General features: G+C 57.0%; 4 protein-coding genes across 4 annotated transcripts; 3 read left to right on the plus strand and 1 right to left on the minus strand.

Moving 5' to 3' along the window:
* Positions 1 to 422: 422 nt before the first annotated feature.
* MYO1 (Myosin-1) lies at positions 423 to 7,472 on the plus strand (the record flags this gene model as incomplete). The annotated part of the gene is made up of 4 exons (XM_037324789.1): positions 423 to 492; positions 573 to 2,338; positions 3,727 to 7,075; positions 7,126 to 7,472. The coding sequence occupies 4 exons, from the start codon at positions 423 to 425 to the stop codon at positions 7,470 to 7,472; spliced, it is 5,532 nt and encodes a 1,843-aa protein (XP_037176166.1).
* A 554-nt stretch (positions 7,473 to 8,026) lies between these two features.
* Positions 8,027 to 9,419, minus strand: PFA4 (Palmitoyltransferase PFA4; the record flags this gene model as incomplete). Its single annotated transcript, XM_037324790.1, has 2 exons — positions 8,027 to 8,989; positions 9,045 to 9,419. The coding sequence occupies 2 exons, from the start codon at positions 9,417 to 9,419 to the stop codon at positions 8,027 to 8,029; spliced, it is 1,338 nt and encodes a 445-aa protein (XP_037176092.1).
* A 610-nt stretch (positions 9,420 to 10,029) lies between these two features.
* CXT1-4 (Beta-1,2-xylosyltransferase 1) lies at positions 10,030 to 13,250 on the plus strand (the record flags this gene model as incomplete). Its single annotated transcript, XM_037324791.1, has 5 exons — positions 10,030 to 10,067; positions 10,172 to 10,227; positions 10,282 to 10,386; positions 10,447 to 10,598; positions 10,647 to 13,250. 5 exons carry the CDS (start codon positions 10,030 to 10,032, stop codon positions 13,248 to 13,250), a joined length of 2,955 nt encoding a protein of 984 aa, XP_037176535.1.
* A 2,083-nt stretch (positions 13,251 to 15,333) lies between these two features.
* Positions 15,334 to 16,342, plus strand: CGCA056_v009545 (Glucose-6-phosphate 1-epimerase; the record flags this gene model as incomplete). The annotated part of the gene is made up of 2 exons (XM_037324792.1): positions 15,334 to 15,906; positions 15,965 to 16,342. 2 exons carry the CDS (start codon positions 15,334 to 15,336, stop codon positions 16,340 to 16,342), a joined length of 951 nt encoding a protein of 316 aa, XP_037176534.1.
* Positions 16,343 to 17,175: the final 833 nt, after the last annotated feature.

The raw sequence follows: 17,175 nt of genomic DNA on the forward strand, positions 1-17,175 counted from the left end.
GATCATGGAAAATTCCAGTCATTGATAATCGCGATGAAGGAAGCTCTGGAAGCTGCAACGCAACGTGTGAGGTGAGCACAGAGGCGCTAGCAGCAAGCAGATTGGCGTGTGCTGTTGACGAAGCGACAACCTTTAATTAGCGAGAGGACGGCACGAGACGAGCAAAACAACTGGAGCTTTGACAGCGCAACCCACCCAAAAAGTCCAGGCGTTTCTACCCGGTCCACCCCCGGATCTGCACTAATCTGTAAAGGGCTAGGGCGCCAGGAATACCGATAACGATAGCGATAGGATCATCCTTCGACCCTCCACTCTTCTCCCAGGATCCCGTCCGGGCTCCCCTCTGCCACCCCGAAACTCAGGGCTAAAAGAAGTACCCTTCGCATGAGTCTCCGGCCGCTTCCCCAACATCCCTACCCACAATGGCGTCGCGATACTCTCCGAAGAGGCTCGACGAGCTTCCGGACGAGATACTGCTGCGCGTCCTGTCCTGTAAGTTCCGCTCTGCTTCGCCGTCTTGGCTCTGCACCCCAGATTTTGCAGCTGACAAGGCCCGGATTCGGGTTTCCCAGTTCTCGAGCCTCACGACTTCCCCGGCCTACAGCTCGTCTGCCGAAAGCTGCAAAAGATCTCCCTCGATAATAGCCACTGGCGATCACGGACATTCGACGAGTCCCCGTTTCTGGAGTCCATTCAGCGTCGCCGCCGCCTATCCCGCATCGTCGACGACGACGTCATTGACGAGCCTTTGCTGAGCGCTGCCGTGCATTTGAGCCAAGAGCAGAGCGGTACGGAACCGCCGCAGCACTTTTACGATGAAGAGACGGGGGAACAGCGCAGGCAGAGGGATATGGCCAACTGGGACCCTTCGTTTCCGACTGAGCCGGTCTTCTGGTACAACGAGTACATCCAGCGATATGCGCCCATTGCGACGAGCTGGCTGCAGCAGCCGAGGATTCGGGACGGGAACGAACAGGATACACTAGACGTCAGGGGGATGGCCCTCTACAGCCCGAACCAAAGAAGCAACGAACTGCTGGCTGTATCGCCACTGGACGATGGGTCCATGTGCATTTGGGACTTGAAGGGGGCTCGTGGGCGCAAGGGGGCCATGGTCGGGAAAAGCCGTGATGGGGTGCTCTATCTCGACGGACCACAGACCATGGGACGGTCTAGGAAGATTGACACTGGGGTGACGGAGTGCATCGCTGTGGACGACTTCTCCGGCAGGGCTTTCGTTGCCGTCCAAGGACATCTGCGGGAGGTCGACCTGAATCGTCTTGAAGTCGCGTCGGAGCAGTCGTTCGAGTGGTCCATCACAGCCCTATCTCCTGCCGCACCTGGCTTGCCACTGACCGTTGGGACATCACTAGGGATTCATCTTTTCGATTACAGGGCCAGGGTGAGGACGCCGAGGGACATCGTCGAGAAGATTGATGTGCTGGCGGTAAATTCTCCGGATGAGTCGCCCTTCGATTCGGATCCGCTACCGGTGTATGCGCCCCTGTCGCAACCGACGCCTCTGAGCATCTTGCATCTGCCGAACCCGAACGACGAGCATTCCTTTTCAGATGATATTTACGTCGCAGGGCGCTTTTCCAATATCCTCCACTACGATCGACGCACCTTCCCATCGATTGTAGGATCGATTCACTCCGGGGCCAGGCTTTCAAGTCTTGCCTCTTTGCCTTATCCTTTCTCGACGATGGACAGCGAGATACGTCGAAAGGCGGACCTGTCTTTGGAGCAAGTCCTGGACTCCAAGATGAAGGCCGGCGGTCGTACTCTCATCGCCGCAGGCGAATACAATACCAAAGGATCGTTGGAGTTGTACGGCTTGTGCCCGCCGCAAGGAAACTCCTCCGCAGCTCTCATGCAGAACTCTACCATGAAGAACCGGCAGACGTCTTCTCAGTCCAAGATCCTATCGGTGACGAATCAGGGCACCCGAATCGTCTTTTCTGACGGTTCTGGCCTTTTGAAGTGGTTTGAACGAGATGGTTTCACCGAGGTACGGCGGCATAAGATCGGCCATAGCGAGGTCTCGGAACGGCCTTCCTTATTCGCGTCGATGCCGGGCTCAGACGATCTTGCCAGAAAGATCTTATCGACACAAACACGCACCGGAGTGGACAATGTCAACGATGATGACATCTTGTTCTGGACCGGTGAGAAGCTCGGCCTCGTCAGCTTCTCGAGCAAGCCTGGATTCCAAGCAGACGACTTTGAAGAAGAGAGACAGCTGTCGGAAGAAGAGGCGAGGGTTGAAGAGGCAGAAAAACAGTATAACGAGAAGATGAGGATAGCGCTCGAACGCCAAGCGGACGACGTTAGGATTGTGAGGGGTCTGGGACTGGGGCTCCCGGGATAAGATAAGCGATGTGCGTTCTGGCCTTGATAAGGTTACAGAGAAAAGAAAGTTGGGCCAGCGAAGATCATGACAGCAATGTTACGATGAATATTATGAGTAGCAAACAGGGCTAGCAGATAGAGCATATAAGACAGACATAATGAAGAAGGTGCGCCGTCTTGGAAATCCCACCGTCGGCTTCCTCGGATGCCGCTGACGTCGACTTTGTCAATCAAGTGATATCGAGGTTTACGACCCGTTGGGTCGTTGGGAAGAGGGCTCTCTGAAGAGCCTTGACAGTGACGATCCGCCGGCTGCGGGACAGGCCGCAATCAGGGTCGGAGGGGCCAACTTGAGCCGGGCTGGCGCTTAGAACATTTCCACGTTGAGGGGTGAAACAGTTCCGCGCTACACGCGCTGTCTCTGGGACGAACCATGGCCAGACCTTAAATTGACCTTGGGTACACATGAGACTGCGAAGGGCTGCGAGAATGGACTTTTTATCGTTTGGCATGGCACACGCAAACGTAAAACGATATGTAGTCCACCAATGGGCGACGAGGGAAAACCTGATGAAAGCTATGACCTCAGAGTCTTATTCCAGACACGCGGGCAGGCAGGAGCAAGAGTCAGGTCTTTTTTTGGCAGAAACTTCCAAGAAAATCTCCCGCAGCAGGAGGGCGGGATGGACAGGGGGGCATAAAGATGAGTGGAGCTACGATTCGCCTAAGGAGGAGCGCTAAAGCATCGTGAGCATTACGCGGAACCAGACGCCACCGATTCTCCGGCTTGAGGCTGTGCATGACACGGGAGAACCTCGGTCATTGGCTGACTGAGCCCCCCCAGAAAAGCCCCGCCAGAAATTCCCCCTAAGGTACCAACTAAGGCAAGGACGTGGGCGCTGGGAACGGGCAGGCTGGGCGTAATACCAGTGTCGTCAGGCACCAGCAGCCAGCACCACCGACCGACCGGGACCACTGCGCCGAGCCAGCCAGCAGACCGTCCGTTGGTCAACGTTTGGATTTGGATCTCGGGCAAGAACCAGCCACACTGCACCTGCGTAATCCCTCCGTCCGCACCGCACCGCAACGTCACTTTCTGGTGCGCCTTCCTTCCAGTCTCTCACTCAGCAAAAAAGCAACTTTTTCGCTCTTTCATCCTACCAAGCGCAAAATATCCTCACCGTTTTGTTTGCCTGCGCGCAACTACACAGAGATACCGGCATTCCCTCATTGAGAACTGCCCAGCATGGTGAGACGCTTGCTTCATGCCCCGCGCGCACCCTCTTCCCACCTCCGACTGGCGACCCCGAATCTCCCACCGCCTCCCGACTGCCAGAAGCCACAGAAACTGACCAACGCCCGTGTCATCTCTAGGGTATCTCACGACGTCCCAAGGACAAGTCCGCGAGGACAGGCCCGGCCGGCCCCTCCGGTGCGGCGGGCGGCGGCGGCAAGCCCAAGAAGGCCACCTACGAGGTCACCAAGAAGAAGGAGATTGGCGTTTCGGATCTTACGTTGCTCAGTAAGGTGTCCAACGAAGCCATCAACGAGAACCTCAAGAAGCGATTCGAGGGCGCCGAAATCTACACCTACATTGGCCATGTCTTGGTCTCCGTTAATCCCTTCCGGGACCTGGGCATCTACACCGACCAGGTCCTCGACAGCTACAAGGGCAAGAACCGTCTCGAGATGCCCCCACACGTGTTCGCTATCGCCGAATCCGCGTACTACAACATGAAGGCCTACCAAGACAACCAGTGTGTCATCATTTCTGGAGAGTCGGGTGCTGGCAAGACCGAGGCTGCCAAGCGCATCATGCAGTACATCGCCAACGTGTCGGGAGGAGAATCGGGCGATATCAAGAAGGTCAAGGACATGGTGCTGGCAACCAATCCTTTGCTTGAGTCTTTCGGAAACGCAAAGACCCTGAGGAATAACAACTCGTCTCGTTTCGGCAAGTATCTGCAGATTCACTTCAACGCGCAGGGCGAGCCCGTCGGTGCCGACATCACAAACTACCTCCTTGAGAAGTCGAGAGTCGTCGGCCAGATTACCAACGAGCGAAACTTCCACATCTTCTACCAGTTCACCAAGGGCGCCTCCCAGAACTACCGCCAACAATTCGGCATTCAAACGCCCGAGACATACGTTTACACTAGCAGATCGAAGTGTCTCGAGGTTGACGGAATCGACGACTTGGCCGAATACAACGATACCCTCCAGGCCATGAAGATTATTGGTCTCTCTCAGGCTGAGCAGGACGAGATACACCGCATGCTGGCTGCCATCCTGTGGGCTGGCAACATTCAATTCCACGAAGGTCAGGACGGTTACGCCGCGGTTAGCGACCAGTCGGTCGTAGACTTCTTGGCCTATCTGTTGGAGGTCACCCCGGACCAACTGATTAAGGCCATCACGATCCGTATCCTCACTCCGCGAAACGGCGAGGTCATCGAATCCCCCACGAACGTTTCCCAGGCCGTCGCGACCCGAGATGCTCTGTCCAAGGCAATCTACAACAACCTCTTTGACTGGATTGTCGAGCGCGTCAACAAGTCTCTGAAGGCGAAGGAGGCAACGATCAACAACATTGGTATCCTCGATATCTATGGCTTCGAGATTTTCGAGAAGAACAGTTTCGAGCAGCTTTGCATCAACTACGTGAACGAAAAGCTGCAGCAGATCTTCATTCAGTTGACCCTCAAGGCTGAGCAAGACGAGTACGCACGCGAACAGATTCAGTGGACACCTATTAAGTACTTCGACAACAAGATTGTGTGCGACCTCATCGAGGCGGTCCGGCCTCCCGGTATCTTGTCCGCCATGAAGGATGCGACCAAGACAGCCCACGCCGACCCCGCTGCTTCTGACCGCACTTTTATGCAGAGCATCAACGGCATGTCTAACCCTCACTTGACCCCCCGCCAAGGCAGCTTCATCATCAAGCACTACGCCGGTGATGTCGCCTACACGGTCGATGGAATCACGGACAAGAACAAGGATCTTCTACTCAAGGGTCTGCTCAACCTCTTCGGCACCAGCGGCAACAAATTCGTTCATACTTTGTTCCCTCACCAAGTCGACCAAGACAACCGAAAGCAGCCGCCCTCCGCTGGTGATAGAATCAGAGCCTCGGCGAACGCTCTCGTCGAGACCTTGATGAAGTGCCAGCCTTCATACATCCGAACCATCAAGCCCAACGAGAACAAGTCGTACTCCGAGTACAATGTGCCCAACGTCCTGCATCAGATCAAGTACCTCGGTCTCCAGGAGAACGTTCGCATTCGCCGCGCCGGTTTCGCATACAGACAGACGTTCGAAAAGTTTGTCGACCGCTTCTTCCTGCTGTCGCCTGCCACCTCATATGCTGGCGAGTACACATGGCAAGGATCATACCAGCAGGCGGTTCAGCAGATTCTCAAGGACACAAGTATTCCCAAGGAAGAGTGGCAGATGGGTACTACCAAGGCCTTCATCAAGTCACCAGAGACACTGTTTGCTCTCGAGCACATGAGAGACCGATACTGGCACAACATGGCCACCCGTATCCAGCGTATGTGGCGTGCCTACCTGGCCTACCGTGCAGAGTCTGCCACTCGTATTCAACGGTTCTGGCGTAAGAAGAGAACCGGCGCCGAGTTCTTGCAGCTGCGTGATCAGGGCCACAGAGTTCTCCAGAACCGCAAAGAGAGACGCAGATACAGTTTGCTTGGCTCTCGCAGATTCTTGGGAGATTACCTTGGCATCAACGCAGCAGCTGGTCCTGGTTCTCAGATCAGAAACGCGATTGGCATTGGCAGCAACGAGAGAGCCGTCTTCTCTTGCCGCGGAGAGATCCTCGAGGCCAAGTTTGGCAGATCCAGCAAGCCTAGTCCCCGAATCCTGGTGGTCACAAACAGCAAGTTCTACATCGTCGCGCAGATGCTGGTCAACCACCAGCCGCAGATCTCCGTGGAGCGCTCAATGCCGTTGGGTGCCATTAAGTTCATTGGTACTTCGACCGCTCGCGACGATTGGTTCTCCCTGGGTGTGGGATCGCCACAAGAGGCTGATCCTTTGTTGAACTGTGTACTGAAGACCGAGATGTTCACGCAGATGGAACAGGTCATGCCCGGCGGCTTTAGCTTGAAGATTGGTGAAGTAATCGAGTACGCAAAGAAGCCCGGCAAGATGCAGACCGTGAAGGTCCTCAAAGACTCTCAGCAACCTGTCGACTACTACAAGAGTGGAGCTGTACACACTCAGCCTGGCGAGCCCCCTTCCTCTGTCTCTAAGCCGACACCAAAGGGCAAGCCAGTCCCTCCTAAGCCCATCACGCGTGGCAAGCTCATCAAGCCTGGTGGTCCCAATGGCAGACCATCTCGCACTACTGGCAGCCGGCCCCAGCCCCGCCCAGGTGCCTCTTCAGCGAAGAAGGGACCCTCCATTACTCCTCAGATTCCTGCTGCTGCCAGCTCAGTTGTCTCCAACAGCTCCAACAGTTCTGTCAGCTCAGCCAAGACAGGACCCTTTGGCCGTCAACAACAAGCCGCCTCTGCAGCTATTCCCACACACACCAAGCCGGCTGCCGCGACCAGAATGCCCCCTCCTCCTCCCCCTGCTGCGCCTCCCGCGCCCGGCAGGATCATGGCCAAGGTCCTCTACGACTTCGCAGGCCAGCGAGAGAACGAGCTCACGATCCGCGCTGGCGATCTTATTGAGATTGTCCAGAAGGAGAACAACGGTAAGCACACCCGCCCTTTTCGTTACTGCGTATGAAACTGACTTCCCTAGGCTGGTGGCTCGCCAAGCACACCGGAGGCCAAGCCTGGGTGCCCGCTGCCTACGTCGAGGAGCAAGCGCCCGCTCCGGTCGTGGCCCCTCGCCCGCCTCCTCCTCCTCCCAACGGCGCGGCTGCCCGTGGCAAGCCTACCCCTCCTCAGCCTCCCGTCAAGCGTCCCGCTGCCGGCCGCAAGCCTGCTCCTACTCCCGCCCGCGACTCCGGTCTTAGCTTGAACGGATCCAACGGCTCCGATAGCCGCAGCAACACCCCCACGCCCAGCCTGGGCAACAGCTTGGCGGACGCCTTGCTCGCGAGAAAGAACGCGATGGCGAAGAAGGACGAGGACGACGACTGGTAATCGAGCTGCCGCTGTTTCTCTGTGCGTGGACTGTCAGGGACGGTACCGTCGTCGGGTTCTTGTTATAGATCTGGACCCCACCCTGGATTGATGCTTCATGATTGCACGACACGATTGCTAGCTACTCTTTTGGCACTTGATGGAGGGATGGAAAAAAAGAAGACCGTGGAAATGCGTCTAGAGTGGCTAAAGCGGTTCATGGTCACACAAAAACCCAAACCTTTGCCCTTTTCTTTTTTTTTTTTTTTTTTTCAAATTCCTTGTTTTTTCTCTCTCGAGTTTCTTTCTGCATACAGGATCAGGGCAACCCTATGGGCGGAAGGGAGGATTTGCAGTCCTGCGTCTTGTGTGCCGACCTTTTTTTGTCTGGTAGAATTCGGAGTCTAGGGGATTCAATGGCATGTGCGAGCCCTTCCTTTGGATGCCCCTCCCCATTGTGTTGGTTTGAGGCGAGGATTAGTATAGAAACCTGGGGGACTATCCCAACAAAAGATTTCTCTATTAACATCCGGGTTTCATTGTTTTTTTAATCTTTGTGATGTCGTCAGATCTGTCTATTCTTCTCCGTCCTTTTGCAGGACCTTTCTCCGACGCAGAATCTCGGCGAGAGGGACGTCTTCGTCATCCGTCATGTCTTCATCCTCGTCTACCCCAAAGTCTTGCAGCCTCTCGCCATCGGCATTCGTCCACCCCGGCTCGCCGTCAGCCCCTTGCTCGTACCCGTCGTCAGACTCCTCCGAGACGAGTTCGTAGTCCTCTTCCTCCAGCTCCGCCATGAGCCTCGACCTCTCCCCCGCCCACCTCTTCCTGTCCGCCTCCTGCCGTGACTTGAACGCCTCCAACTCCTCCTCTTTACTCGCGTACCGCGGCACCCGCACGCCTTCCGCACCCCTCGCCGCTCCAGGCCAGCCTCCCTGGCCCCTGCGCATCTTATCCGGGTCGGGCGGCGGCCACATGCCCTCCGTCCTGTTGATCCCGTTCTCGGGCCACTCCCACCCGCACCCCGTCCCGCTGTTGCTGATCTCGGGGTTCCCCGCAAAGGGGAAGAACCACAGCAGCACGTTTCGCGTGCCCATCGCCTGGGCGAGGTTGTCGAAGATGCCGACGTCGTAGGGGAACTCGACCTTTTCGAGGCGGAGCTTCTTGCCGTCGGGGCCGGTGACGGACCAGAAGTCGCCACTGCCGTTCTTGGAGGTGCGCTCGCAGAGTGCGGTGTGGCGGTCGAGCTCCCAGCCCTCGATCATGGTCTCGTTGAGGACCCAGCCGCGCAGGGTGGAGAAGAAGAGGATGAAGAGGGCGAGGGAGGTGAAGAAGGTGACGAGGGAGAGGAGGGTGAGGTGGACGAGGACGGGGAGGGAGGGGCCGAGGTAGGAGGGCAGGGCACGGTGGGCCCAGAGGTCGGCGAAGCGGAGGTAGAGGTGGCGGGCGAGGGTCCAGAGGGAGAGGTTGGTGTAGAGGAGGAAGCGGAGGAAGTGCGGGAAGGTTCGCATCGAGACGCAGTTCGAGGTCCAGGGGCACTGCCGAGGGATGATGTTAGAATGGCTAGGCTAGTATTTGGCAGAGAGGGCTCACGTGGTGGTCCATCCTGGGCACGCAGCGGCGGCATGAGCGGCAGTGGTGCGCCCGCGGTGGTTTGGGCGCGGAGCACTTTCTGCACCAGCGGCGGAGGAGGCCGTATTCATCTGGCTCTGGGACCTCGATGACGTCGTCGGAGGAAAAGGTGTACCGGCCGGGGTCGACGGTGCATGCCTTGTAGTAGGTGTACCACAGACATAGCAGCAACGTGTTGAAGATGTAGGTTTCGGTCTTGGACGGCCGGCCGGGCGGGAGGGAGTCGTCGGCGACGTAGAAGAGGATCTGGGAGGAGTAGGCGAGGAAGGCGATGAGGAGGCATACTGCCGGGACGGCGAGACGTTTTACTATGGGGGAGTCATTGAGGCCGGACATATCTGTGCCATTGGGGGGATTTCGAGTGTTGAGCAGCGGCCAAAGTAATGAAATAGTCTTTGTGGTGGGAAAAGAAGGCTGTGATGTCAGCCCACGAAGATCGCCGTCGATGCCGGGCGCGGGAGGGACGGGGAATACGGAGGACGGTCCTTTGGAAGTGGGTATTCCAAACCGTAACGTCCCAGTCCGCCAGCTGCTGTCTCGTATGCTCCAGGCAGAAGGGAACGGAAGGAAGCTTGACGCGGTCCAGGGGTGGCGGAGCCAGGGTGGGCACGCGTCGTTTAAAGGGGTTTTCTTCACATCCCTCCACCTCGGGCGTGCTGTGCCGTTGAATTGGGCTTATGTAATTACAGATCCTGCCCGCTTGGGGACCCGGGCCACCCCCTGGATCGGCCCAGCTCAGCCCGTTCCTGGCTCTGGACAGTGTTCGCTCCGTGTTCCATCCGTAAAGTTCGTCTTTGTATGAAAATCCGGCGGAGTGTTCGGGCTTCTCGGCAAGCTCACCTTGTTTCCCATTGACTTGTTTGTTTGTTTTCAACTCGACATTTCTCGTTTGATGGCAGCTGCTGTGGAGGCTTGAACCTATTCCCACCATCTCCTTTTCGCGGTGATGGCACGCGATGCGCATGTGCATCTCACGGCGCTATGGTAAGCGATTTACAAAAAGGGCCCGAGCAACGACGTTGGAGTTTTTATTTTTGGTCCTGCGTATTAGTGTGGAAAATGAATCAGTAACTAACGTCTGGTGCTAGTGCTGTTGTGTCGTTTCTATGGATGTCGTATAATTTTGAAAGACATTCTCTAGTTGGTAAGAAGTGTTTCGCGCCACAAAGTTTCACAGGACGCTAACGTGTGCTCGCAGAATGGCCGAGGTTGTCTTCCGTTCTGATTTTTTTGATATCCGGCGGCTTGACGTGGGGCTCGAGTTACTTGGCGAAATGGCTGCCGGGTGCTGATGGCAGGTTTGGTGAGTTTGAGAAAGGGGAGTCTTGAAAAGAGGGTGAGGATGAGACTGACCTTTGAGCAGATGAGAGTGCGCTGAAGGGCACGTTTGAGGCCTCTGTCCCCGCCAGACCAAGGCGGTACTATGTGCCGTTGTTGGTCTTCATGGTCTTTCTGAGGTTGGAGGTTTTTCATCAGGTTACGGCGCAGTTGCAGTGCTCCACGCCGGGAGTCCAAGTACGTTGACCAAATTTGTGTCGAAGGACAAAACTGACCGTGTAACAGTCTCTTCTGTGCACGCTGTTGGTGTTTTACGACATCTACTACTGCCGAAGACCGCTTCCACCTCCAGAGCGCCCTCTCGAGCCATGGGACAGTGCCTGGGAAGACGTCAAGAGATGGCTCAATGGTGCTCATGTCACCATGCTTCTGAGCGCTCTGATTCTCGGCTACGGAACATTCCTCGCCGTCGACCAGGAACCTCCCTCGACGTTCTTCTGCTCGACTCTCCTGGATAGCCGGGTCCTCACACTTGCCCTCCAACTGCTGGGGCTGTTCTTGGACGCCGCCATCGCCATCATCCTCCACCGGATCCTCTCGTGGACAAGGACGACGAAGCTAAGGCTGAGAACCCTCGGCGTGATCCAGGCCCTGACTGGTGTTTTCATCAAAGTCTTCCAGATTCTCGCATCTCCTTTCATCTCCACCGATGAGGGATACCCCACGTCCATCAGGGGTCTCGACTCGCTGTACTTCTTCGACATTTTCATCGACAGCTTCACCTTCACCGCGTTGATCGGCTCGCTCGCCATCCTCGTGTGCGAGACCAGTCCTTCCGTCCCGGCCAGCGTCATCACTTTCATATCAGGAATGTCAGCAGCCTACCAAAGCGTCACGCGCATCGGCCAATGGCAGATTCACTCCAAGTTCGCCGCCATCCTCCCGCTGTACTTCATCGCCACGGGCTTCGGCTCCCTCTTGTACACCGCCAACATTAGGTCCGTCCTCTTTGCTCGGAGGGTCGTCATCGTTGTCGTGCTGCCGTTCTTCCTCTTGGGCATGACCCTGTATGGCGCCCTCAAGTCGGACACAGTCAAGGGCCACCCCCTCGAGAGGGAAATCTACAACGCCAGAGTCAACGGCGACAGATGGCTGCGCCAAGCCTCGACCAGTGACAGCCTCCGCATCGCCGCCGAAGTCTACCAGGAGAGACACTACGGGCGTCTCCCGCCGCCCAACTTCGATAAGTGGTACGAGTTTGCCAAGGAACGCAAGTCCGTCATCATCGATCACTTTGAGCAGATGGAGAGCGACATCCTTCCGTTCTGGGGCATGAAGCCCGAGACGATCCGCAAGGCGTACGACGAGAGGATCCCGAAGGAGCCGCGGATGGCCGTGGTCACGATCCAGGACAAGAAAGCAATCCATAACTACATGTGGGACGACGAGAACAAGAAGATGCTCGACGCGATGATTGACATGATTCACGGATTCGTAGAGCATCTGTCGGATATGAAAATACCGATTAACCTGGCTGATCAGCCGAGAGTCCTGACTCCGTGGACAGATTTGATTAGGTACACGAAGGCTGGCAGGAACTCGTCGAAGAAGTTCAAGTTGCTATCCTCACGATCCGAGGAGTCTGCTGGAGGGTCACCCCCCGAGCCTCCGAAGCCAGATGCTGCGCCCGAGGGCCAGAAACAAGAAGAACCTCCCAAGCAGGAGGAGTCGAAGCGGGAGATCCAACCACCCGCCCAAAACCAACCCGCAGAATCCCAACTGGGGCTGCCGCCCGCCGCACCGCAATCAAATGCAATGGCATACGCCTCCACCAAAGCCTTCCGCGAACTAGAGGCCTCAGTCTGTCCCGCCGACAGCCCCGGCCGCTCAGGCCTCCACTGGAACATCCGCGACTTCTGCTCCGACTGCGTCAAGTTCCACTCCGAGGACCAGTTCATCTTCAGCTGGGCCGAGTCCAAGGCCCTCTGCGACCAGCAGGACATCACCCGCCTACACAGCTTCCATCTCTCCGCCCCGAAGATCGACCCGATCCAGGAACTCATACCCGTCTTCGGCAGGTCCAAGGCCGACGGCTTCAACGACATCCTCATCCCCCTCGTGCCGCCAGAGGACGAGGCCGCCGACCTCAACAAGCCGTTCCGTCAGCGCAAAGACGCGCTCTACTGGCGTGGCGCGATCGGCGACCGGCCCATCAGCGACGAGGCCCTCCGCGGCAGCCACAAGAACCGGCTGGTGCACCTCGTCAACAACGCCACGGTCGTGGACGAGGTGACGATGCTGCTCGTCGCGCCCGCGCAGAAGAACTACTTCGCCTACGAGGCCGTCCGCGCCGCCGAGGCCAACGGCATCCTGCCCTTCAACGTCGGCATCGCCGAGTACGACTGCCAGGGCCCGGCGTGCGACGTCGCCCGCGCCGAGCTGGGGCAGGTGCCGGCGGACGTGGACCCCCTGGAGCACCGCTACGTGTTCCTCCTCGACGAGGATTCGGCGCCGCCGCGGGACTTTCTGCGCACCATCCGCTCCGCCGGCAGCGTGCCCTTCCTAACGTCTGTGTTTGGGGAGTGGTACTCGGAGCGGCTGATCCCGTGGCTGCACTTCGTGCCGATCGACCTGCGGTACCACGCGCTGCACAGCACGCTCGCGTACTTTGTCGGGCTCAACGGCAAGGGCAAGGTCAACGGGCGGACCATCGAGACGGAGTCGCGGTGGGAGGACGGCGAGTGGATCGCCACGCAAGGGAAGCGGTGGGCGGAGCAGGCTATTCGGAGGGAGGACATGGAAATTTACCTCTTCCGGCTGCTGCTGGAGTGGGGCCGTGTTGTGAGGGACGATCGGGATAGCATTGGTTTCCGGATGGACAAGGCGTAAAAACGGGGGTATCTTCTGTAATCGTACATTTAGTTTTAAAAAGAAAAAAGTGTGTCATGTGTTCATCTGGTTATTTGGGCATGAATCGTGCTCTTCGGGTTGGCATGTTGATTTTGAGGCACGTCTGAAGAGATTCGGCCACCGTTCATTGAAACCGACAAGAACATGCTGAAACCTGGAAACTCAATCTCTCGTGGCTGTTTAAGTTCATGTTGCCTTTGATCGAATACAGCCGAAGTTCCGATCGTTAACTCGGGCTGGCATCTCGCCGATCATCACCTTATATCCTCGTCAGGCATTCTCAACCTCTAGAGAACAGATCTTCAAGGATCCCTGCGGTTGCAAGACTATCTCATCGATGAGCTAGGAGTAAAATACGGTATTGATCTTGCAACGCATCATCAGACGGCGAGTGTTCGACGCCAGTGAACAACACGGCATGCTTGACTTCCCACAACGGGTCGATCAGTGTGAATACGACACTGAGAATGCCATAGAAGCGTCGATCGGTCTCGCTTCGCAACGCAGTTATGATTCTCCAAAGAGAAACAGGGAGAAACCTAGTAAAAGTGAAGTGTGTCTCTTCGTCAATCAGCCCAGGAACACGCGTGGTTGTTGACGTCGTCCATGACGGCGAGAACGAAAGCGGTATGTCGTCCGGGAAAGTGGGGACACCTTCCCCGACGGGTCCGGCACCGTTGCGGCTTTGTCCACCGGCGGCCTCGTGGCTTGCAACAACGTCCCGAACAGCCTCAAGCTTATGCAGGGTCAACGAGAACTCCCCTGCATTCGTTTTTGTCGAAGATTCGGTTTTCCGAAGAACCACGCATCCATACGCAGCAAATAAAGACAGCTGTTCCGCTCGGAAGCAGTTCTTTGCGAACCGAACCCAGGAAAGGAAACAAGCTCGCCACAAAACAGAGCCCCTGGATAGGTGGGCTGCCTTATCCCGTAACCTACCTGACCTTACCGAAGGGTGGGCGTTGCTGGGCTGTCCCCAAGACTGATCAAACAGGGGTGAGTCGTTCGGGAGGTGGTTGAGGATGAAGCTTGTTTCAGAGTGACAGGCGGAAGCAGAGTGGGAATTCGGCGGTGGGCGGCCTCGTGAAGAAGCTTGGATGCAAGACGCTTAGCAGGGCGACAGAAAGTCAGTCAAAGGGGGTAAAAAAGAGACTGTGTAGGCGAGAACTTCCCTGTAACGGTCCTCGATCACGAGCCGGGCAAAAACCACAGCTGCAGATGTTGTGGCACCATCAAGTGCCTATCATACCAGCACTTCAGTGCTTGATGCGGCGGCGCGGTCGCAGCTTGGGTCTACCTTAAAACTAAACCCCCCGAGCTCCTGATTGCTCGCCTCCGTGTCTGACGTTATTGTTCCCAGTAGGCAGCCTCCTAGCCAGGTAGCCCGGGAGACTCGGATGCAAAGTACCTTTCCGCATTGCGACGGTGGAGTGCTACGTGGCCCAGTTGTATCTCCGCGAGGGGTGTGCCTGCCGGCCGCTGCCCAAGGTGCCTGAGAAAAGCTGAAGCTGCCCTGGCTTCCGCGACCTCCAACGCTAAGCCCGCGGCCTAAGCTTAGCCCCTCCCCCTCCAAACATTGTACGGCCCAATGTCACTTTACCCCGCCATTTCTTTCCCAGCAGGGAACAAAGACCGCCGATTGAACCTGATCTCACTCCCCGTCGAAGCTTCTGCTGTGTTGCTGCCGCCGCCGCTACTAGTGTACTGCTGCTGCTGCGAGAAAGATTGCTTACTTACCTACCGCCCACCATCTCCGTCCGACTGCTACATCCCACCTCTTCGACCTGCCAAAATCGCAATCTTTCGTCCGTCTACAACCTCTCACCCACCCCGATCTTCGTGCCAGACACACGATTACTCCATCCAAATCTCCATAGACCGCCCGGCGCAGCCAAAAAGCGCTTTCTCTCCCTCCCCCATCCCACCTCCTCCAACTGAGAGCTCCGCCAAACCCCGTGCGCGACACATCGTCCCAATACAGCCCACCCGGCATACCACCTCCAAACCTCACAAAGCTCGAAAACACATACCTCCATAAACAACAGCCCAACGTCCAGCAAAAATGGTCGACCGGCCCAACAAGCCCGCCGCCCTGGCAACCACGCCCGGCCTGCCGCCCCAAGCGACCGTCAACATCACCCACTCAAACACCCGCGTAACCGCCACCCTCCCCACCGGCGAATCCGTCTCCGTCCTCCTCCACGGCGCCACCGTCCTCTCCTGGAAGTCCGCCTCCGGCCGCGACCGCCTCTGGCTCTCCGAGAACACCGTCTTCGACGGCACGAAGCCCGTCCGCGGCGGCATCCCCCTCGTCTTCCCCGTCTTCGGCCCCCCCTCCGACGCCCACCCGCCCACCGCCAAGCTCTCCCAGCACGGCTTCGCTCGCTCCTCCCGCTGGGAGTTCCTCGGCAAGTCAACCAGCGAGGGCAGCGACAACTCCTCCGTGAAGCTCGACTTCGGCCTGTCCTCGGCCAACCTCGACGACGAGACCAAGGCCAAGTGGGGGTACAAGTTCGGCGCCATCTACAGCGTCACCCTCGACCGCGAGTCTCTCTCGACGTCAATCGTCATCACGAACGAGGGCGAGGAGGCGTTTGACTGCCAGGTCCTGCTGCACACCTACCTCCGCGTAAACGTACGTTCCCTTTTTTTCTTCGGCTACTCTCACCGCATACTAACTTCTTGACCCCCAGGACATCACAAAAGTTTCAGTCCAAGGCCTCGATAACGCCCCGTACACCGACAAGGTCGACGCCGGCGCCGCAAAGACCCAGTCCGACGACATCACAATCACCTCCGAGACAGACCGCATCTACACGCCTCCCGCCGGCCCCAAGGCCCCCGTCACTGTCGTCGAGGCCGGCGAGCCCGTCTACTCCGTCGTCCGCGACAACCTCGACAACGTCGTCGTCTGGAACCCCTGGATCGAAAAGGCCGAGGGCATCGCCGACTTCGCCCCCAAGGACGGCTACAAGAACATGCTGTGCGTCGAGCCCGGCGCCGTCAAGGGCTGGCAGAAGCTGGAGCCCAACGATGCCTTCGAGGGCGCCCAGGTCATCACGGCGTTGTGAAGGCAGGCGCAGATGTTCAGGTCTGTAATCTGACAAAGGGGGGTCCCGTCTAGCAGTCGATGTTCGCCGGTACAGACGGCCAGAGGGACAAGAGGCTCACAAACGTATTTCTTTCGAAATGTCTCGGGGACAAACCAAATCTAGGAAATGCCAAAGTTAGAGGGGGGCTATTTAGACGGCCAATCTACGTTTGCGTGTTTGCGAGTTGTGTGTTGCGCGAGGAGGACGGGGAGCAAACAAACGGTATCATGAACCCAAGGAGGTGAGGGCGGTGTGCGGGCAAAGCAGGGCCCGGAGATTTAACTACCACCCTTTGAAATACAAATCACGATTGAAACGGCCCACGCCATCAAACAAGCTTTTCTTTCTGTATGAAAGAATTATTCACACAAATGAGGAACTGGTGCTGGTCTTGGTTGAATTATGTTTTGATTTTCATTATTCTGGGTGGTGGGTGGGGTTCATCAACACCTCAGATGCATGCTTCGCGACAATTTTCCTGGAATACATAATGACGACGAATGGAACCTTGCTTGCCCTTCCTCCACCCCTCCCTCCCTCGTGCCATGGCTGGTTTTTGGGTCTCCTCCAAAAAGAGAACCAAATTTTTTCTTTTTCGTACAATCAAGAAAAGAATACGTTGCAGCTACCCTGAGTCTCTCCTCCGTCTCCAAGGCCGATGAACCCAAAAGATCTGCGCCGGTAATGCAAGAACAGTTCGTGATGAATAATGTTGGTGTGGTTGTGATTTGTGTGTGTCAGGAATATTGACATATCCCCGTGGGGACGTTGATGGGAAAATAGAAAAGGACAATGATAACAATAGACAGTGG

This window comes from Colletotrichum aenigma, assembly GCF_013390185.1.
Source record: "Colletotrichum aenigma strain Cg56 chromosome Unknown KSG_Cg56_contig06, whole genome shotgun sequence".
Classification (NCBI taxonomy): Eukaryota; Fungi; Ascomycota; class Sordariomycetes; order Glomerellales; family Glomerellaceae; genus Colletotrichum; species Colletotrichum aenigma.